The 22,866-nt window shown below is 38.2% G+C and overlaps 5 protein-coding genes across 11 annotated transcripts in view; 3 read left to right on the top strand and 2 right to left on the bottom strand.

Moving 5' to 3' along the window:
• The first annotated feature begins 55 nt into the window (after window positions 1-55).
• LOC139817193 (uncharacterized) lies at window positions 56-2,326 on the top strand. Of its 2 annotated transcripts, XM_071785084.1 has the most exons (5): window positions 56-248; window positions 360-541; window positions 633-823; window positions 894-1,146; window positions 1,579-2,326. In XM_071785084.1, the coding sequence occupies exons 2-5, from the start codon at window positions 443-445 to the stop codon at window positions 1,705-1,707; spliced, it is 672 nt and encodes a 223-aa protein (XP_071641185.1). In that variant the 5' UTR covers window positions 56-248; window positions 360-442; the 3' UTR covers window positions 1,708-2,326. The 2 variants fall into 2 exon arrangements, with proteins under 2 accessions (XP_071641185.1, XP_071641184.1); XM_071785083.1 differs by lacking the exon at window positions 56-248 and having other exon boundaries at window positions 255-541.
• On the bottom strand, window positions 1,999-9,166 carry LOC139817191 (uncharacterized). Of its 2 annotated transcripts, XM_071785079.1 has the most exons (13): window positions 8,934-9,166; window positions 8,645-8,852; window positions 7,563-8,485; window positions 7,368-7,469; window positions 7,130-7,261; window positions 6,760-7,035; window positions 6,410-6,681; window positions 5,961-6,107; window positions 5,697-5,882; window positions 4,624-5,631; window positions 4,325-4,516; window positions 3,956-4,227; window positions 1,999-3,858 (listed from the first exon to the last, which is right to left on the bottom strand). In XM_071785079.1, exons 2-13 carry the CDS (start codon window positions 8,818-8,820, stop codon window positions 2,424-2,426), a joined length of 5,121 nt encoding a protein of 1,706 aa, XP_071641180.1. In that variant the 5' UTR covers window positions 8,821-8,852; window positions 8,934-9,166; the 3' UTR covers window positions 1,999-2,423. The 2 variants fall into 2 exon arrangements, with proteins under 2 accessions (XP_071641180.1, XP_071641179.1); XM_071785078.1 differs by having other exon boundaries at window positions 8,645-9,165.
• Window positions 9,167-11,343: 2,177 nt separating this feature from the next.
• On the top strand, window positions 11,344-13,213 carry Aatf (Apoptosis antagonizing transcription factor). The gene is made up of 2 exons (XM_071786510.1): window positions 11,344-11,668; window positions 11,774-13,213. Exons 1-2 carry the CDS (start codon window positions 11,472-11,474, stop codon window positions 13,095-13,097), a joined length of 1,521 nt encoding a protein of 506 aa, XP_071642611.1. The 5' UTR covers window positions 11,344-11,471; the 3' UTR covers window positions 13,098-13,213.
• Window positions 13,214-14,508: 1,295 nt separating this feature from the next.
• Window positions 14,509-16,649, top strand: LOC139818083 (WD repeat-containing protein SL1-17). Of its 2 annotated transcripts, none has more exons than XM_071786511.1 (8): window positions 14,509-14,671; window positions 14,794-14,903; window positions 14,969-15,138; window positions 15,210-15,448; window positions 15,511-15,604; window positions 15,683-15,776; window positions 16,259-16,430; window positions 16,512-16,649. In XM_071786511.1, the coding sequence occupies exons 1-8, from the start codon at window positions 14,669-14,671 to the stop codon at window positions 16,611-16,613; spliced, it is 984 nt and encodes a 327-aa protein (XP_071642612.1). In that variant the 5' UTR covers window positions 14,509-14,668; the 3' UTR covers window positions 16,614-16,649. The 2 variants fall into 2 exon arrangements, with proteins under 2 accessions (XP_071642612.1, XP_071642613.1); XM_071786512.1 differs by having other exon boundaries at window positions 16,490-16,649.
• Window positions 16,634-22,866, bottom strand: part of LOC139818079 (uncharacterized) — a 36,322-nt gene continuing 30,089 nt past the window's right edge. For all 4 annotated transcript variants that reach the window (XM_071786507.1, XM_071786506.1, XM_071786505.1 and 1 more), the window contains one exon: window positions 16,634-22,815. In XM_071786507.1, the coding sequence (XP_071642608.1) occupies window positions 18,544-22,815 (4,272 nt within the window). In that variant the 3' untranslated portion in view covers window positions 16,634-18,543. The remainder of the gene's footprint in view (window positions 22,816-22,866) is intronic.

Raw genomic sequence — 22,866 nt, 5'->3', positions numbered from 1 at the left:
TCTACTATTTCGTCTCTGCCGCTCATTAAACCGCACGCGCGCGCGAAATAGGTGATTTCGCATATTTACGAGCGTAAACGGCGACGTGTCCACTCGCTAAAATTTATCTAAGATTTTCCGAATATAACGATATCGAGAGGAATCCCTCGTTGGCGCCGCGCGTGCATGCACACGTGCGCGTGCGCGTGCGCGTGCTCGAGGGCGCTGATACAAGACCGCGAAGACACCTCGTATCGACTTCAATAAAGGTGTGTTTTGATAGTTGACGGATAGGAAAGAGAGGGTTTAGGTTAGGGTGTATGTGGCTTTCAAAAGGATTAAAATCGGGTGGATTATGCAGCTGTTTTCCATTGACACAGATTTCGAATATGTAATACGGAAACCAAAACGACAAAGGATATGCTTCGGTTCCGGACAACCACGCGATACTTCTCGAAGTGGTATGAGTCCCTTCATGAGATACTACACTGTGGAAGATTACCCTAATATAGGACCTGGCTCTTACGACATCTTAAAATCTTTTAATGCCATCAAGACCAAGGTACAAACTTTTACATCACGTTGCCATTTTAATATTAAGGGCACAAAATCATATAATATGCACTTGATCTCTGTCATCTCTCTGTCGGTAGCCGTGCTCTCGTAGTATCAGCAAAAGGGGTTACAGTGGCCTCGCTCGATTCGCCAAACCTGTCGCTCACGTGGAAGATTATATATCGCCATCCGCGTACGTTTCTGGCATTTCTAAACATGTTAAAACGCAGAAATATCCGTTTGCATCTACCAGCAAGAGAAGGATTTTCGATATCAATAAAAATCCAGGGTACTTAAAAAATTTTGTCTTCATACGTAACAAAACATATTCTACGAAGTAAAGTACTGCGTCGCTTTAGGCCTGGAACGTATGTCAACAAGGAGATAAAAGGTATTACGTTTCAACATAGTTTTGGTGGTAGAGTTAAAATGCGACTTGGCATTGATTTCAAGTGTTGCACGCGCAACACGGATATCTGCAAGATATGTGGCAAATTACCAATGGGAGATTACTGGCATCTGAATAATAAAATCTTCTTATGTAAAATCTGCATGACAAGAGAAGTTCAGGAGCAAACAAAATTTAAGAAGAAGAAACTTGAATCGTTTCGTGTAAGTTTTTAGCATTCGTACGTTTTAATCTTTCTCCATCTCCTTTCTCACTGTCTCACTGCTTACAAATTCGTCAACAGACTGTTAACGGAAGTATAACAAAATACGTTGGCTGATTGTCAGCAGGAACTGAGTAGAATTTGTCATTTTATAATCATACAAGTGATACAGTCTATTAATGGATTATTTAAATGATAAAGTGGCAGATTTCGCTTTGTTTCTGCAATCAACTGTATTCGTATTTTGTTATATCTCTGTAATATAATTGTTGATAAAATTTGTAGCAGACAATTTGTAAAATCTATCTTTGACAATTTTGGGAATATGCTGGGTATGTGTGTGTTACATACATTTGTGCATTTACACATACATATATGTGTGTAAGTATATAGATAACTAAATTGATAGAAATGATTAATCATGTAATTGTAGAAAATAAGAACATGTTCAAGTATTCACATTCATGAAGGCACTGATGCGAAGATATGGCTGATCAATCCTGCTGCGATGAAACAATGGACAAGAAAAGAAACATATCTCTCAGTTTACTCAAAAGATTAAGACAGATCAAATTATACGATACTTTTTTAATTTCAAATATACAGTTTTTTGTTCAATACTATTCTTCCGCCGTTCTCTTCTACTTTACATGAAAAAAAAATTCTTATACGTGGATTGGATTTATTTTATTCTTAATGTTTATACATTGCATTTTTGTAAATCTATATATTTAGGCACTATATATACACAAAGATTATATAAAAATATGTGTACCATAATACGTGTATAGTAAATATTTCAAATAACATATATAGCAGTTTAAATATCCGGGATAGTAAAACTCTTGACACATCAATATTTATCTTACATTATTATTACGTATACAACGGTCATCAGTCAGTAGAAGTTCTGAGTTACTTCGGAATAAGATTATATTTTCTTCTAAAAAAGTATGTATGATAAATAAAATTTAAATTAAGTTAAAGTATACCAGTTAATGTAAGTATACTTTAGTTTCAAATAGTTGAAATAAGATGTTCAGATTAAACGTGAGATTTTCAAGCAAAAAAATATTACCAACGTATTACATTTTTCAATAAAAAACCTGATTAAAATATTTCATAATAACATTGACATTAATATCTATTTCAAAATTTAGCTTGGTGTAACTGTAAAGAACGTACAATTATGTCATATTATTAAAAAATGCACTTATAAATATATATAATTTGTCCATATTCTAATTTATTACAAATCTCGTAAATATTTAAGAGTATTTAGTTGTCTGCTGATACATCTTGGGTATCATTTTGCCTCTTTGCCATTGAGGATGTCTTGACTTCCTCTACGGGATTTCCACCCTCAGGTGCTTGTCTCGACACTCCAGGTACAGATAATTCAGATAAGATGGAATAGTCTTTTATTTCGACCTCGGCTTGTACAGACGAGCCCGTGAGTGATGGAATAGCGGTCGATTCCATACTATTAGCTGATCTTAAATCCTTTTCGCTAGATTTATAAATGACGGTCATGTCAATACTATTATCGACATTTTCTGATATACTTGAAGATGTTAAATCGAAAACTTCCTTTTTTTTATCAAATTCTAAAGCACGTGCCCGATCTTTCAGTTGTGCATTATTTTGAAATAGAGCATTATTTTCTTTTGAATGATTGAGATTACTGTTGCACCGTGCTATATCGAAACTTCTCGCGTATCGATTATCTAGTTGTTCCACAGCGTCTCCTTCCGGTGATACAGCAGCTGCAACTTGCAAATCTGGCATCAAATGTTGATATAAAAGCGGATTGAATATGCTATCCAAATCCGTATGGCGTACGTTAGAAGTTATTAAATAAGTTGTTAATTCATCACAGTTTGTACTGTCGTTATTTTCTTCCGCGACTAGCTCCTCACGTATTACCGTCGATATTCTGTTATGAGGCGATTCGACGGAAATGCTTTCCCCAACGGTTGTTTTAGAAGTAATAAAATTTGTCGTATGAGAGTGAGCGTGTTGGTTATTATCAGTTTGTGTGAGCACCGTGTAGGTATTAATGTCACGACCGTTTTTTTCTTTGTCTTGCGAGTTATTTCTATGTTCCCGTAAACTCGCAAATAACTCTAGAATGTTTTTTCTTATTGGTATGGCTGCTTCTGAACATGATCTAGGTGGCAAGTCCAAAGAAAGCTTGTCAAGCAAATGATTTATATGTGTTTTGGTACCTCGCATGGGATATTCTGTCGTGCTGTCCGATAAATACGTGTGCCGTGAGCTCGATTGATTTTGATACTGCGTGGACGAATAGCCAGGATGTTGACTGAAACGTATATTGGAACTTGAACAATATCCGGTATCAGTCGCTTCGGAACTTATAGCTCTCGTTTTATTAGACGCTGGTTCAAAATGTAGATTACTCGTGCTGCTTATAATGGAAGAAGTTTGCCTTTCGTCATTTATGACATTTTGATCGTTCTGTATTTCACATTGTTTTGGCATTTGTGACGTTTCATTATTAGAGTATTCAGAGACTGTGGATTGTGGATACCGTGCCATCTCAATGTTTCTGTCATTAGTATTTTCATTGTCACTGTTTGGCTCGATTATATCAAAATCATTATCAAATTCATCTTCAAAAGCTGTGTTTGTGACATCATGCAGTCGTGACTGCAAACGTTTTGTGATTTCGTCTAATTCGGTTAATTTTTGCCTGTAACAGATATCGATCAGAATTAAACCTGTGTGGAAAAACAGCAACATAATGATAAATAAAATAAATTATAGTAATTCTGGCATCACACACTCACTTCAAAGACGATGATAAGAAAGACATAGAAATGTCTTCTAGATTATGTCCACGATCTACATTTAACTTACAATCATTTTGTACATATTTGTCATTATTTTGGCTTGCATATGATATTTGATGTGCACCATTTAATTCTGTATTAGTGCAAGGCGCATTATACAGATGTGGGCAGTTTGTCTGCGATAAATTACTTTGCCTTGATAAATTAGTAGTGTTAGTTGGTGCAAATTTTCCTAACGATGATAAATTATCCAGAGGTGTTATACTTATCTAAAATAAAAAGAATTTTATTGTATATGTATGTGAGGGGGGGGGGAGGGGATATAAGACTTTTCTTTTGGAGATAGAAGTTATTACGAGATTTTACTTTAATTTGTCCATTGCATTTTCCAGTAAAATCCATGATATGAAACCATCCAGATACCGTGGGAAATCCAGTCATCAGAACCGAGAGATCAATCGCGGAAAAACCTATCACAATATCTTTTCTTAAATTTATGTCTTTAGATACATCTGGATCAATCAAATGCCACACTTTGAGAATTAATCTTTTTTGATTCTGGAAAAAAACAGAAGTAGAACATAGATTAAGGCTTACATCATACGTTATATCATGGATTCAATTATGACTAGACACATTTAAAACATGAATATAAAGTTACATACGTTTAAAAGTAAGTCTGTTGACAGCTTTGCATCGCATCTCCAATTCCATTTCGGATTACAACTATGTGGAAATATGTTTGTAGCTATATATGAATTTAATTGATCAGTAGAATCGAGTTTATGAGTTAAATCTTGAAAAGTTACGTATGTACTTGGTTCTATTGATTCGTTTGGTCCTTCAATCTTTGGCAAATGCAGTGCACATTCAATTTCAACAACAGATCGGAAAAAAGAACTCGTGCAATTCATATTTAATTCTACTTTTTGTGCATTTCTTTCCATTAAAGATGAGTTTGAAAGATTATAAGTGTTATTTTGCTGTTGATCTAAGTCTTCGTCATATTCAGCACCGACACCGACACTTCTGTACATTTCCGTAGGTAATCGAAAATCATTTTTCGGATTACAACTATCGTTATCATCAGTGAGACTATTACTATTTAGTGTATTCAAGCATAATTCTCTATGTATTTCCCTTTCATCAACTTGATTCATTTCTGTTTGAGCCGATCGGTTTGTACTGATTTTATTAATATGTAATACATTTGTCAAATGATCAACCAAAGTACGTAAAGCCAAGTGTTCCGAAGATTCAGCTTCCTGTATCGGTTTCTCCGGTCTCACATTTTTTAAGCTTGAAATATCTGTTTGACTTTCTTGAGTCTTGTAATCAACAGATGTCAAATCTTGATCGGGCATATTATAAATGTGATAAGCGAAATTATTGCCACGAGTGGATTGTTTGGAACTAAGGTTTGACACTTCAGGAACATTATACTGTATACTCTCTTGGCCGCCTATTGCATTGTTAGTATTGTCAGGAACACAGCAGTGATAGTTATAATCCGTTCGTAATATATTGTTGGTATTTCTTAGACCTCTTGATACTTCTAGTAGTGCGATTTGTTCCGCAGTACCAAGTGCGACTAATGCAAGCAGCTTTCCGCAAAATTTCCCGCTTACTGGATCGTTAATATTAACCCAACCATCTACACTTATTACAGGATACTGCGTGAAAACACAATTATATAATCAATTGAAAATTTAATTAAAATACAATTAATTATACGTACCTTTGATAATAATAAGTGAGGTAAAATAAGTGGATCTCTATATGCGATGTATAACTGATGCACAGGCAGTTTTGCTATTCCCAACAAACTATCTGTTCCACTATTTTTCCGATTATATACCTCTATGATTATATAATTGTTTCTGATTCTCTCCAATAACTCTGTACCGTGAATTAAAGGTACTTGCTGAAACATATATTTTTAAGGTAAAGTTTACTTTTGTACAATTGAAATTACTTTGTTAAAAGGACAAAAAATGTTTACTTGGAAAAAATGATAGAGTGGATTTTTTGTATTGCAAATTTGACTTGTTGCTTTGTCCTCTCGCCAAAACGCTCTACATATTAGATAGGTATTAGATTCCGACAAATCTTTACCCTCAGCCACATATATCAAGCCGTGAAGTAAAACCTAGAATCAAATGTAAATAACATAATATACATTTATTTAAAATACAACTATATGTCTCGAATATAGTTGAGTGCTACAATATGATTTAACTATTCACGTTAGGATATTACTGAATTTTGAACAACAAATAGTAATAGGAAACTACAATTATCTCACTCTGTATTGCTTCATATTGCTTGTTGCTTTACTTTATAAGCTCTTGCTCAATATTCAATAGCATTTAATATAAAGATGTAAACTAGATAAGCAATATTACAGCATTCATTCAGCAGAAGCTCTAATCCAAGTCATTTAAAACTTACCTTATCTTTAGTACCACTTTCTGGGTTACTTGTATCAATCTTTTTATTATCTGAACTTTGTTCTTGGTGCTCTGTTATATCTTTAGCAATAACTACGTCTTTATTGCTATTGCTAGTTAAACACTCAATTCGCTTGGCAGACACAGACGAAACTTTGCAATTAGATTTAGAGGAATGAGTCCCCGTTGCACTTTTATATTTATTATTATTTGAGCTCGTCAAAGATTTCTTCTCCAAAATAGGAAGATTTTCTTTTTTAGATATTACAGCATCTGATGAAATAATTAGATTGAATATTTGACAAAATATTAGGTCTATCTAATAAAGCTACATCTCAATAATATACTCACCAACAAATTCTTTTCCAAAATGAATAAAATCGCAACCTAATTCTGTTATAACTTTTAATTCGCCTATTTTGATGCCCTTATTGGCAATAGCTATACAATGGATGCTACTTAAGTTTGTAGTATTTATAATGTCACTGATATTCATGAAACCAAATCCTAATTCAGTTGGAAGCTTTTGGTTACGATGTTTCACAAAAACTTTAAATTTCAAAGGAAGATTTTTTTTTATATTATGTCTTGATATACTATAAATACCTTCAGAGTTAAAGTTAACAACTGTAAAAATTAATTTTTGATCAAGTACTTATTATCATTTAACTAAAAATAATATTTGTATTTGAATAATTTTCCAACAAATATAACTTTTTACCTTGACCCACTTGTTTTTTAGCACACGTTCTTATAAATTTAGTTTCTTTACTAGATTTGCTACTTATTTGCCTTATAGATCCAAATGTCGTATCATATTGAATAAAATATGTCAGTGACAATGGTACATCATCTGTAATTGAGAAAAAAATATGATTTATTAATATGTACTTAGAAAAATCTTAACATATTTTCATAAAATCTTCTCATAAAATATAAAATAACAAAAAGTTACGTACATTGCAAGCATGTAGATTTTGCACGTCTATATCCCGCAGGTGTCAATATGAAGGACTCGATAAAAATTCTAATACTGTTTACATAATCTAGAAGATATGTCTCTGAAGAAATACAATTCATTATAATAACACATAAATAATTTATTACAATAACATATCAAGAAACATTTTAACATTATCTATTATTTTACAAACCTTCCAACCCAATATAAGTTGCATTTTCATCCAATGCATGTTTTTTAGGGTTGTCTAATTTTACAGAGAAATTTTTATTCCATCCGGTACTCATATTATCGTCTTTACCAGTTGTAATTATTTTAGATGTCAGATCTATCAAACTTAAATTTGGAGGTATTGACCTCAACGTATTTAAAACTTTCTTTTCCTCTGAAGGAGTCATTTCCATCCCCAAAATATACTTATAAAGTTTTGTTTTGTTTTCTACTGAAGCATTAGAAGACGCTCCATTGCTCAATGAATTATCACTCAGAGTTAAAGAATCTTCTTTATAAGTCTCCTTTAATATCGCTTCTCTAAGATGCTGCGCTTTAGCAACGATTTGCGTAACTAATTTGTCTGTTACCATTTCATTCATTTTTTTCCTAGATTCTTGAAACTCTAATCGCTTGGTCTTAAGAATAGATCTATATCTATTGTATGTATCAATCTGTTCAGATTTCATAGATTTCTTTTCTTCAGTATTCACCACATTGTTGTAAGATTTTACTGGCATCTTCTCATTACATTGTAAATTATCAATAGCAAATAATAAAATATCTCTATCTTCCTTCTTATCGTATTTGTGTGTTTTTGATTGTATGTTTGAATGCTTTGTTAAATATGTCAATTGCAAAGAAACATGTAGTTTTCCTATTTTATGACCATTGTTATTTAATATCGGAATAAATTGAGAATAATATTTACATGAAAATATCTTAGACAATTCTCCTATATGTCCTCTACCAATAATATCATGGGTATTTTCTGCAATAATTACTAGTTCTATTGTGTCACAGTTTTTAATATAATCTTCAAACAGTGTTGCAGTAGTTTTTATATCATACACTTTAGTTATATCATCAATTGTTCTTTCTGTTCCTGTGGTACTATCTCTTGGCCTGAGAAAAAAACATGAAAATTTTACATAAAACAGAAATAATAAAATATTTTCAAATATATTATCAACAAAATTCATTTAGATATTATTTTATTTTTGCCATGATTGAAATCCATATTTATCGTAAAACAACGTGCTTAAATTAAGATTATAAAATCACCTGAACTGCGCGTTATCATGTTCACCCCACCAGGAGGCCACTACCATAATATCTCCGGGACTTCTTCTGACCCACAGGATCTCATTGATAACGAGCCTTAGACTGCCGTGAATCTTACCTTCAACTAACGGCGGTAAAGATCTGCTCGATTTCATTTGTGAATCCATCTGTTCCATGCAAGACGACGCATAATTGATCTTCCACCTATCTATCGGTGGGTGTTTAGGTTAAATGCATGCTTGATTGATAACCACGTAAATACAACTTGATAAGACAGTCACAAGATTACTATTATGATTACTGACGAATGCTGAGATCTGAGATTGCTAAGACCTGAGACGTGAGTAAAGAATGACAAATTCACTCAACAGATTTGTTTTCTATTACTGAACCTGGCTGAACTAACCACACCAAACCACACTTGCACATCTTGCACAAGAAATACATAATACGCTAGATGCGTACCTCAGGGGGGCGACGAAAAGACCCAAAAGTTGTAGAATTGTGCCGCCCAGATAGCGCTTTCATCGCCCCCTCTACCCCCCTGCGGTACGCAGCTAGCGTATGGGTCTGTTCGCGTTGCTTGCACTTTTTGCACTCAGCATCTTCGCTTTCTCTCTCTCCAACGGCCGAATATATATTTATCTCATTTCAAGTGCAAAAATGTTTGGTGATTTCAAGCAACGCGAACAAGCCTAATATAATATACAGTATTACAGTAGCGCAACTCTCTGGCTCCGAAATTCACTGTCAGCAACTTTCAGTACTGAAAATCTATAGTATACGTGACGTAAAATATAGATTTACAGTACTGACAGTGATTCGTCATGGGTAGAGTCCCTATACTCGCCACTGAAGTGGACTCACACGTATTGGCCAGTATTGGCTCAATCAACCATTTGTAACAAAATGGCGAAACCAATTAGAATGCGACTACAGCCCCTTTCTCCTTCTTCTTCTAACGTTTACGCGAGCGCGAGCGTTACTTCTGGGCCCGTATTCCGTTCCTGCCTACCGACAACTGTCGGTTCGATAAGTGTCGTTGCGCAGGTTTTTCATATCGTGTAAAAGCTGCGCAACGACACCGACAATTGTCGGGCGGATTTTAGCGGAACAGAATACGGCCCCTGGGGCCCGATTCTGTAACTCGTTATGCTGTCGTTATGTGTTTATAACGACAGTTGCGCAGGTATACTATATAAGAAAAAAGCTGCGCAACTGTCGTTATGAGCACATAACGACGCATAACGAGTTACAGAATCGCACTGCTGGGGCCCGATTCTCTAACGACAAACGTATGCGTAAACTCTGCTCTAAAAAAAAAAAAACTGCAAGCTTATTGGCTAAAAACTGTGCGATAGCCAATCAATTTGCAGCCTTTCTGTTAGAGCAGAGTTTGCGCATACGTTTCTTGTTAAAGAATCGGGCCCCTGTAGTAAAACTTACGATATATCACTCGTTTACGCGGAGTAAATTATCGTAAGTTACTACAAAATCCCGTTTACGCGAAGGAATTATCGTAAGTTAACTATACAGAAGTAAAGTTCGCGTAAACGTAGTAAAGGCCATTGCACGTAACAAAGTTTTAAGCTATATCCACACAAACTTGCATAGGTGCATAACCATATGCATAACGAAACGGATTGGTCTATTTCCTTATGCACATGCATATGGACCAATCAATTCTCTTATGCTTATGTTTATGCGCTATGCAAGTTTGTCTGGATTGACCTTTAGTCATAATCGTAAGGCTGTAAGAAAATAGACCAATCACAGTCGATTATTCTCCTCGCGCTTGAAGAATAGTCAAGTGTGATTGGTCTATTTTCTTACGGCCTTACGATTATGACTAATGCTGGGTCTACAATGGCTGCGTTCGGGGAGCGCGCTATTAGCGCTATTGCATCGTTCTATCTTTATCGCTCATCAGGTGTTAAAACAAGGATAGAATAAGCAAATAGCGCTAATAGCGCGCTCTCCAAATCCAGCCAATGCGAGTCGCAAAGTCGTGAGTCGCAAGAATTGACCAATCACAGTCGATTATTCTCCTCAAATTCGTCTGTGATTGATCAATTCTTGCGACTCACGACTTTGCGACTCGCATTGTAGACCCAGCATAAAACTTTGTTACGTGCAATGGCCTTAACAGTCTTCTGAGTATCCTTGACTCTAGATGCTAGAGTCCCTGTATAAGATGTGAAACGCCATTTTGTTACAAAGTAGCCTCAGTGGCCAGACTCTTATATAGGGACTCTACCCACCATGCTCCTACTCACTCACTCCAACGCACTCCAAAAACTCATCTGCTCCAATCGCCAATCGCCACCCTTTACCCGTGATCCAAGTGTCTCTTGTACATATATTGGAGCGACGCGAACAAACCTTAGGCTGAGTTTCCACTGAGCGCGTCACGCGTCGCGTCGTCACAGTTAACCAATCAAAACATCCCATTTCATTACATCTGTGACGGAATCGAAATGGGATGTTCGTTGGTTGATTGTGACGACGCGACGCGTGACGCGCTCAGTGGAAACTCAGCCTTTGAGTTTCCACTGAGCGCGTCACGCGTCGCGTCGTCACAAGTTAACCAATCCAAACATCCCATTTCATTACATTCTTGTGACGGAATCGAAATGGGATGTTTTGATTGGATGACGCGACGCGTGACGCGCTCAGTGGAAACTCAGCCTTAGGACTCTACACGAGCGTTGCGAGTGATAAGTGGAACGCACCGTGCACTCATAGTTCACTGAGAAGAACTGTAAAACTTGGAGGTTAAATTGACGCATGAACACGTGTTTTGTAATCGCCGGACAAGTACGAAAAAATGGCTAGAAAGAGTTTAGCTGACAAAATAAATGCTTTAGTTACAACGAAACCTGATTTCGGCTCAGACGAAGAGCCGGAAGATACGAAGGCAAAAGTAGTGGAACCTTACAACGAGAGCGATGTCTCAGACGACGAATTTCGAACATCTAAAATTCGCAGACAAAATGTTGATGCCTTGGATAAAGTGGATAAGAGGTAAATTTTATATAAGTATTTTATATTTGCACATGTGAAAGATAAAAAATTAGTATGTAAATGAAATCTTGAAAATGTCACAATTTATTCATATTGTTAACGCAGGTATGCTGGTAAAAAAATTTCGAGGAAAGATATATACAGTGACGAGGACGATAATATGAGTGAAGATGTGGGAAGTGAAGGCTCCAACGAAGATGCTGAAGATGAAGAGATGGATGATACACGGGAGCAAAGTAACGATGATTTAGGCAGCAATAGAAAAACAAATTTGAAAGAAGGATGTACAGATGTCTCAGAAAGTATGTCTGATTTGGAAGACCAAGATGATGATAACATAGATATCAATGATCCGTTTTACAAACGGAAAGACTCTACTATTAGAACAATGTCTGAAACAAATGTTAGAGCAGAAATAGAGAAAGGTAATAGTGTCAGGAATCAACTTAAACTTTGGGAAAGTTTCTTGGAGATGCGAATAAAACTGCAGAAATGCGTTGTAATTAGTAATCAAATGCCACAATATGACACGCATAGAGAACTCAGATCAGACGTAGTTTTCGTGAAGAAGGTTAATGAAACTAAAAGCAAATTGACACTAATCATGGAAAACATGTTGCGACTGAAAGATCTTTTATTGAAACAATATCCCGAAACGAGAGATCTATGCGTTGATGCTGTGAAGAGAAAAACTGACAAGGATATGAATGTAAATACGGATTCAATGGATGAAGAAATATCTTCTGACACCGAAGATGGCGTAGAAAATGGAAAGCACGTGTCCCGTGATGAAGATATAGAAGCGGTTGAAGAATCAGTGCCACAAAAACGTTTAAGATATAATGACTATGAGAAAGTTTTACAAAAAGATCATGATTCCTACAGAGAATATAGGAATTCTGTTATAAAGAAATGGAACGACAAGACATGGATTGCAACAAGCTCGTTAAGTAAGGGCTCAGGTCAGACTACACTGAAACAAATTGAATTTGCTATGAGTGATATAAGCAAGTTACGAAAAAGAACTCAACTGAAGCGTTCCGAGTACAATGTTGTCGGTAAATCTTTGTCGAACGAAGACAATGATGGTAGAAGAATTCAGGAATATGATGTAGAAATTTATGATGATGACGATTTTTATCATCAACTGTTGAGGAACCTGATAGAGTATAAATCGTCGGATGTAACAGATCCTATACAGCTCAGCAAACAGTGGATCCAATTGCAGAACATGCGTAAGAAAATGAAAAGAAAAATTGATACGCGCGCGACAAAGGGCAGAAAAGTGCGATACAATGTTCACAATAAGTTAATTAATTTTATGGCACCCATTACGGTGTATGACACATGGACAGACAATGCAAAGAATGAATTATACAATTCGTTATTTGGTAAAATAAAATCGACGGAAGAACAGATGAAACAGTAATTATGGTTGTTTAATTATAGTATATAAATTTATGTCTATAATATACAAAAATTTGTATTTCATATATGTATTGATAAATAAATTTCACTATTTGTTCCCATATAATTGAAATAATGTATTTTTGCTAAGTATTAAAGAATAGCGGAATATTATAAGAGAAACCCTCCCCTTCAGGCTTGCTTAGAGCTGCAAAGCTGCTTAGGAACGGTTTTTTCCCAATTTTAGCCAAATTAATTAACGAATCTCATTATGCGAGTCGTAAAGTCGTGAGTCGTGAGAATTGACCAATCACAGTCGATTATTCTCCTCAAATTCGATTGTGATTGGTCAATTCTTACGACTCACGACTTTACGACCTCGCATTGTAGACCTAGCATGCTCGTTTTAATCAGTAAGATCAGCCGCAAGCCGGTACAGAGCCGGATTTTCCATTTTGGCTCTTAAAAAATTTATAATAAATAAAGTACGGACTCGCAGCTAAGCAACCCGACAGAGGTCGGTAGTGTTATGCTAAGACTCCATAGACGCGGAAACGCCATGCGGCAGAGTGCGTTGACCAATCACAAATTTTGATTTTGCCGCAGGCGACTTGCGGCAGCCTTCTGATTGGTCAACGCACTCTACTGCACGGCGTTTCCGCGTCTATGGAGTCTTAGCATTACTCCTGTCGACCCTTAAGTTTTTCTATGTGCCCGGGCCTTTATATTGTTAGGCCGGTATTCATAGTCGGTTTTTATATTTAAGACCATCTTAAGTACAATCTTAAGATGTCATTAACCAATCACAGAGCCCGATTATAAATACCGGCCTTTAAGGTTGCCGACAAAGCTATAACTTTGTTGCTGTCGCTGTCGCTATCGCTATCGCTATCGCTATCGCTATCGCTTATTGTGCAAGAGCAGGCTTTAAGTAATGTCTTAAGGCCATCGCACACAAAATTGCATAGGCTGCATATGCATAGCATAAGGCTGAGTTTCCACTGAGCGCGTCACGCGTCGCGTCGTCACAAGTTAACCAATCCAAACATCCCATTTCATTACATTCTTGTGACGGAATCGAAATGGGATGTTTTGATTGGATGACGCGACGCGTGACGCGCTCAGTGGAAACTCAGCCTAAGACCGATGGACCAATGAGCATTTTATGTAAATTAATATGGCGACTTTATGCTAGATGCTTATTGGTTTAGCGATCTTATGCTACGCTTATGCTAAGCTATGCATTTTGTGTGCGATGGTCTTTAAGGTCTATCCAGACAAACTTGCATAGGTGCATGACCATATGCATAAAGAAACGGATTGGTCTATTTCCTTATGCACATGCATATGGACCAATCAATTCTCTTAAGGTCTATTCAGACAAACTTGCATAAGTGCAAACCATTATTCCAACATGACGGAAACTCTGTGTCTATACTGTTTATTGCCTATGTCACTTGCCCCGTGCTCACCCGTCACCGGTGCTAGCAACAGTAGCAACTTGAAAGAAGAAGATATATAACACCGAAGAACGCGCATCAACAGTTTACGTATTATATCTACTTGAATAAAAATTTATTTTTTGATAGTAAGATGGTGAGAATAAATCTGTCAATTTGTTCATTTCTATCGAATATCTATCTTAATAATAATGTTAAAAAAATAACATCAAAATATCTGTCAACCATCGTTTTTCTATATTCTGTTTTCTTTTTCAGTATTCTTTAATTCATAAAACAGAAAATGCCCATGAGGATAGTATATGGACTTGTGGATGGGGTTGTCCAAAGAGAAAGAGGGATATCCACCCGGATAATGAAGATTCACGGTAATTAAAAAGTTAACTTATACGTAGTAAAAAACTTTTATTTTAATTATTATATTACTTGACAGGGATTCTATACGATCTAATGAAGATGAGATTGCAGAATATCTAGTAACAGCTTCTGTGGACGATTCTGTGAAAGTATGGGAGCTAACGGATGGTGCTTTGAAGTTAAAACACAAATTAACTGGATATTCCTTGGGAGTCGTATCCATAGCTATTAGTTCGGATGGATCAAGTACGTGAATAGAAATATTACGTAAATGTGTCGTACGTGACTGATCGTTATCTTTTCGTCTTGATTTGTAGAATGTGCCTCAAGTTCGCTCGACTCTAGTCTGAAATTGTGGGACTTACATTCCGGTGATAAGCTATTGAGCATTGAAGTTGGCCCAGTAGATATTTGGACTTTGGTTTTTTCTCCTGACGATAAATTTATCGTATCTGGTAGTCATGCTGGTAAAATACATTTATATGGGACCGATAATGGTAAACAAGAACAGACATTAGATACAAGAGGTGGAAAATTTACATTAAGTGTTGCTTATGTAAGTAGATTGTATAAAAATCTATGATACATGTAACTTGTGTCTAAGAGTGTGCGTTCCAGAGTCCAGATGGCAAATATATTGCAAGTGGTGCGATAGATGGTATTATTAATATCTTTGATGTTGCTTATGGAAAAGTTTTACGTACACTGGAAGGTAAATCCCCACTTTCCCACACAAATATATTACAACATTACCAAGGTATAAATGTTCTATCAAGTTTATATTATTTAGGTCACGCGATGCCTATCAGGTCTTTATGTTTTTCACCCGACTCTCAGTTGCTTCTTACAGCATCTGATGATGGACATATGAAGCTGTATGATGTGTGAGTAAATTAGAACGTTAGAAATACATATACATGTATTCTTTTTCTCTCCTTGACACTATAGTTCAAGCTAAGTTTTGATTCTGGAGAAATACGATTCTACATGAACTTTTGCTTCTTCTTGATTTTGTTGCACGTTCGTAGCAATTTTTCTGGGAAAGGATTGTTACCTCCCAATCTCCACTCTGGAGAATTGAGATTTTTTAAAAGCATATTTACTGTTTGAAGCTTGTCTCCAAGGGACAATACAGTACCACTTGTTCAGTTATTTTGGAATTAAATTCATGTTTCAAATAATTTGTTTTTATCATAGTGGAATACTTTCTCATTAAAAATTTTGTAGTGTTACATGCAGAATAGCATTTCTGGGAATTAAACCTTCTTTTGGACAAGCTATTGGTTCAGCATTGAGCATAAGTATATATATGCTAGTTTTACTAGAAACAAATTAGTATTAATGTTTCATTTTCTTTTTTATTCAGCAAGGATGCGAATCTGGCAGGAACAATGTCGGGTCACGCTTCTTGGGTACTCGGCGTGGCTTTCTCACCAGACGGACAGCAATTTGCATCAAGTAGTTCCGATCATACAGTCAAGATCTGGGAATTAGCACAAAGACAATGTTTGCATACATTTCGTGAACATAAGGATCAGGTATGTCTTAAATTTGAAATAATTTCTGTTTAATGTACGATCTTTTAAAATTTTAATAGATTTTTATAATTTTTATAATAGGTATGGTCAGTAAAGTATAATCCACAGCGAAATAACATAATTGCGTCAGTATCCGAGGATAAATCTATTAATTTATACGAATGTCCTATATACGACAAATAATTGCACCAAGGATCAATAAATATTTTTTATCTGCTACATTTATTCTGTTTATTAGTTGCAAACAACCGATGACACATTTCTTTCGAGTTTAGATTATGATAAAGACGGGAGGGATATACTTAGCTATAAATTTTATTGTACTGCAAGTAATAATGTACAAACTATAAAGATATCTGACAAATTTAAAAGGCGATATGTAACAAAAGTTATTCTTAAAACCTAGAGTAAAGTGAAAATAATGTTACAAAACAAGAAATTACAAGAATAGCGTACAGACTACGTAGAATGGTGTACAGACCAAACAACGTAAGGATACCCTGATGTTTCCAAGTTGACGGAGTTAAATCTAATTAACTCGAACTGGAACAGGGTAAGATCGTTTACACAAGAGACTTTTCGATTAAATTAATAAATATAATAGATTCTAGCTCACGTGCCAAATGATCTTGTGTGATGGTCGCGTGTGTCCCTATCAAGATGGCAGCCCGGTACCACACTAATTAGCCGCGCGTAGGCAACGCGCTTTCTCGCGAGCTCCTGGTCGCGCCGACTAAATATATGAACTTTGAGGAAAATGCTTATCGCCCTCATCGGCCGATTGACGCTACCACTAAGATCGCCGTGGGCATATACTTCTGGAGTCACCATCGCGACTCGCAGAAAGTCACGGATGTCCTTAAAATCTCCTTCTGATAAGAGTTCGATGACAATTTAATTCTCACGCAGAAGGAAAATTGACATGATATAAAAGATAAGAGATCAAGTAAAATTAAAAACAAAAGTAAAAATAATAAAATAATTTTGCAGCTGCTCGTCTGCAATAAAGTCTTCGATGAAAGACAAAAATAATGTTAAATAATACGTAAACATATAGCATTTTGATCTCAGATCTATATCTGATCTCACTGATCTGTACACCCCTTTAGTAAAATACATTTACTTTCACGAAGGGGATCGATTTTGATAGACACTGCTTACAAGCAAAACAAATATTCATAATACATGTAATATGTGACGAAAATAGACGACATATTGCCTGTAGACTAGAACTTAAGGTAATGCTTATAAAATTTTTGTCCCGTTATTGTAATGCTGTTTTTAGCCAACTACTTACAATTAGACCGCTCTACATTTACAGTCGATATAAACGGTACTTCCTCATTATGATTAATTTTCGATCGAAGACGCTTATTCCAGATCTTCATCGCCTTACTTTATCAGTCTTCAAAAAATAATTAGACTTTGTATCCGTTTGTGAGAGATGATACGAATCGATTAATATGAAGAAAATAAAATACAGATCGCCTCGTCTCTCCCCGATTTCTCAACCTCGAATACGAAGATGTATCACTAGCACGGCATCACCAGCACATCGTGCTACACATCGTACACAGGTTTAAACACGTGCTACTAAAACTTTCTACATCCTTCACTCACGTTATATATCGACATATATATATATACAAAATTGAATAAATAACCGATCAGAATCACCGCTACGCACTAAATTTTCGACTGGTTCTCTCTTTCAAACTCGGAATTATTCTAAATATCATGTATATATACAACAGACAAAATGGACAGGAATGGTCTTGAGATTTCCTATTAATATTTCACACGGTTTTGTCGTTATTGAAGAGGTTGGCATCGCGATGCCTATGAGATTATGGATATTACCATAATTATTTTTTATATTTTGGGTAAAATATTAAAGGACTTGTATGTGCTCCGAAGCATATACGCCGTACATAACAAAACATAAAGGAAGAAATGATTAAAATTATCTACTTAATGTAATGCATATCACATGTGACGAATGTGTGCAGGCAAATGTATTATAGCAAGCGAATATACACAATGACTAGCCAGGAACGAAGAGGAGACGATTATTACAGAACTTATTCACGCTTTATTTAGAGGCGTCGTCTCCCTATACCGTCGTTACCCGAGTGGACCCCGTGGCTATTTCCGCGTGGCACGCCGTCGTCTCGAATTTACCCTGATCCTCGTCCGATTTGGTTTTGGCCGCTTGCAATGGGATGTCTGGCTTTGGATTGTAATTGAAGGGCGGTACGATCGCCGAAGCTGCCGTTCGCATGCCGCTACCGCTGTTCTCCACTGCTGCCATCGTTGGGTCCACGCGGATGAAGGAACCAAGCCTGGATATTCTCTTGGTGGGATCCACTTCCGCCGCGAGATCGACGCTCGGTTGTTTCCTCATGGTCACCAGGATATCACCCAACTGCGTCATCTCCCGCTTGTACGTCTCGGAGGATTTCACCGGGATTTTGCAAGGTGCCTCGTGGGCATTCATGCCCGTCAAGTCGCAGGAGTTCCTGTATTTGGATCCGCCAAGTCCAACCTGTGTGCTTAAAACCGGCGGTCGGTTGGATTTGGATTTGTATGGCGACATATCACCGTTGCTGCTGTCCTCCTGAGAAATCCCCTCGAACGTGGAACTGCGGAACAGTCTGTACGCCGGCGGGTTATCGAACGTGACAGCTGCGGTTGCGGTGTCTACTTCGGTGGCGCTATTGGTGGGCCTTATCCATTGCCTGGTATCCGGCTTCTCGAAACGCTGCCTATTCTTGCTCTCCTCGACCTTTTTCCAAAGACTCGCAATCTTACTCGTTGCCTCCTTCGTCAACTTACGATTTTGTACGCTCATAGACGACGTAGAGACTATGCTGGAGTTGCTGTTAGATCGTTGTCCCAGTGGATCGACCCTCCGAACGGTCTTATCGTTTTGGAGCGCGTTACCGTTAAGGACTTTCGTTGGCACGCCTATTTTTTCCGATGATATTTTCTTCGACAGCATTAATAATCCTTTAGACGGTTGCATCTTTTCGGAGCTGTTGGCCGTCATCATTTTTGGCTGATACTCTTGATGTGTTTTCACGGAGATTTTGGATTTTCCCGCTGCAGGATATATTTTTGACGAAGCACCTTTGATCGGTTTGGCGATCTTGGTCTTTATCGGAGAAGCGGACGTAGAATGCACCGTCGGGGCATTCTCCACCTCCGGCTCATCCTTCGTAAAAGTTCCTTGACGCTCCAACAGCTTAATCGGAACCTCTGGCGGTCTGCTGTCGTTCTGATAGTTAGATGAGCAAGCTGAGGGTGTACTGTGACGCTTAGTGGATTTCGTGAAAGTCAACATAGATCCCTTTTGAGGTACGGAGGCTCTCTTGGACACAGTTAAATTTCGTGTCTTCTTCTCTCCATCCACGGAAGGTGATATCCTCTTCGGGCTTGTGATAGACTTTGGAGAGTCTTTCGTAGCAATCGTCGTACTATTGTTACTCTGTCGCAATGTGGTGGCTCTAGTAGCTCTAACAATGGGCGAAGTGTTGCTGCGACCTATCGGTATCCCGCTGACAGGGTTCATTTGCTTCAACGGCGAAGATTGCGGAGTCGGCTTTCGCGTTATTGGGTTAGAGTAGAGCGCCTTTCTTCGGCCTCGAATAGCCTTCGGGCTTTCCGGCTCAGATTTATCCGTCCCGTTGGAATCCGCGCTCGGATCTCGACCTGGCCGTCCCGGTTTGATTATCCGCGGCCTTTTCGTCTCCCTGGGTTCTTGTCCCTCATCGGCGCACGTGGACTCTTCGTCGCTGCTTGAATCAGCTGGGTGCGTCGAGCCCAGATTCTTGTAAGTAACTTCTACGTGTTCACCTTCTAATTCCTCACTGTCAATGTTTGTCGTGGAAGTTTGGGCGTTGTTAACGTCGTGCGTACCTATCAGCTTCTTTGAAAGCCCGTTAATGAGACACATTCTTAGATTACGATCTGACTCAGGATCATTCGACGCCAAAGTGATGGTCTCGCAACGCAGAATGTCGTCTCCAGTCGAATCATTAGCTTTACTTGACTCGTTCAGAGTGTTCAGCACAATGGTGGCATTTTGTTCTAGCATGTTTTGAATTTCTTCCCGCGCGTATCCTTGCCCGCTTGCTTGTCCCTCTTCCGTCATGCCGATGCTCAAAGCGGGATTTCTCTCCTTGAAGACAGTTTCCGAATCGTTCAACGTCCTTGTGCGATATCTCTCCTTGTTCTCCTGCGAATCCCCGCGTTTTCTTCTCACAGTCTTGCACATAGGCAACTTTGTGAGCGTAGGGATCGAGGATTTGATGGAGGACGTAGATTCCTGTTTCTCGACAGTATCTTCAATGGTCATCTTGTGCGCCGCTACATCCTTAGTTTGGGCTACATTCAGATCCGGGAATGGATTCTCCAGCACTTGCGTCTGGAATCTCGCTCTATTCTCTTGTCTGCGTTGCTTTGGTGTCAATTTTGAGAAGGGAGAACACTTTCCGCGTGAAATTCTACCACCCACGGCATCGTTGACAATACCGTCTTGCCTCCGGCGTTCTTCCTCTTCCTTCTTGACAATCTCTGCGGCAATGGTATATGTCTTGTACCTCTCTTTCGCCAAGTTTCGTTTTTGCTTCGGGGTCAAGTAGCTCCTCGAGTGCGGTCGCCTCTTCGGCGTCGATTCCGCTGAGCTACTGACGCAATACTCGGACGAGATTGGAGTGGCCGCCTCATCGGTATCGTTCTCCGCTTCGTCGATCACTTCTGCCACGATCGAGTGCACTGCTTCATCGGTATGTAAATCCATATCTATGCACAGGGTGTCACTGCACATGGTGTCGGTAGTCGCCTCCATGGTGGACTCATCCATCTCAGTCACCTCGTTGAACAAGGACGGTGGATTGATATTCTCCAAGCATTCGCTAAGACTGTTACTCGCGCTACTCTGCATACCCTCAACATAACGCATGCATGTCATAGACAGTACATTTGCGACCGGCTTCAGCATCTCGAACACCACTGGGTCGCTGCCGGTTAAACTGTGCGAATCTTGCTCCTTCGAATCCGCGATCTCCGACGTGATGCTAGCCACACTCAACATGCTGTTCTCCATATCACCTACGTCCGGCAGTTCATCCATCATGGACGGTGGTTTGACGTTTTCCAAGTGCGTGCTGGTGCATTCGTTTAGTAAATTTTCCAAACTAGTCGTGTGACTCTGGTTTTGGCCCAGGGCTCGCTTAGCTACTACGCCGATCGGCAAAGACTTTTTCCGCACGTTGCGAGGATCGTTGGAACTTCTCATCGGTGCCGGTGGCAACGACGTGGAATAACATCTGTCCCGGTTAATGAATGTTTCAGCAGTGTTGTCAGCAGTGCCAGCGTAGCTTGCCGTCAATGAAAGTAAACTTCCCATCGAAGACGGCGGTTTGATCGCTTCGAGGTCAATAATCGTCAGATTCGTTGTTTCGAGCTCATTCTGATTGTTCGCCTCTGCATCCACCGCTTCCGCTAGCTTGATAGCCTCGCGCTGGATGATTTTCGACTCTGTCATGTTGATCTGCTCGTTATTCTCCGATATGGTAGTACGCTGATCTTCCTGCGCATCGCTGTTGAACGAAGCGACTAACGGTGCGCTCATGCTGATACTGGGGAAGGAAACGTCATTGGGCGAATCCTCATTCCACGTGTCGCACGTCAGACTTTGCTTCATCGTACCAGAGTCTCGTTCACGTATCGCTTCAGTTTGCTGAACCAACGTTGCTGTCAATCGATCTAACGAAGCGATCATAGCATCGGGATCTCTCTGCCGTCTATATGTCTCTTCTTTTATATGCTTCTCCGCGCTGTCACGATGCAAAACATCCGAGGTCCTCACGATTTCGAAGGTTGCTTCCGGTTTTCCATTCATGTTACCGTCAATCTCGGTTTCATCGTTATTTCTTCCTTTTATGAAGTCTACTTGTTTGTTATATAACTCTAGCTGCGACTTAACGTAATCTGCGTTACTTTGGTTGAAAGCGATATTGCCTTCAGACTTTATACCGGGTTGAATGCATAGTTCTAAAAGCGCATGTTCGGACTGCTCGACTGAGTCGATCGACTCGCTACTTTCGGAATCTTTTGATTGCTTCATAGACGATATATCCGTAAGCCGAACATCAGTTATTGCTTCTACTCTAATGGAGCCCTTTGGATCTGTGCTGCATTCATCAGTTACGATAAAATCATTAGAAATGTTTTTATCTAAAGATACATTAGATTTCTGTAATACAGATATTGCCCCTTCTGAGAAATTATTGCTGTGATTATTATCATTTACTGTTTTCATAGCCATAATGTTACTTGATTTCTCATTATGCGTGTATTTGTCATTCACGTTTGTTGTTGCCTATGAACAAAATATTACCTTTTAAAAATATAATTAAAATAGATATTATAT

Source organism: Temnothorax longispinosus, chromosome 8 (genome assembly GCF_030848805.1).
Source record: "Temnothorax longispinosus isolate EJ_2023e chromosome 8, Tlon_JGU_v1, whole genome shotgun sequence".
Classification (NCBI taxonomy): Eukaryota; Metazoa; Arthropoda; class Insecta; order Hymenoptera; family Formicidae; genus Temnothorax; species Temnothorax longispinosus.
The sequence above is the reverse complement of the archived record's forward strand: the minus strand, read 5'-3'. Positions and strand labels throughout refer to the sequence as shown.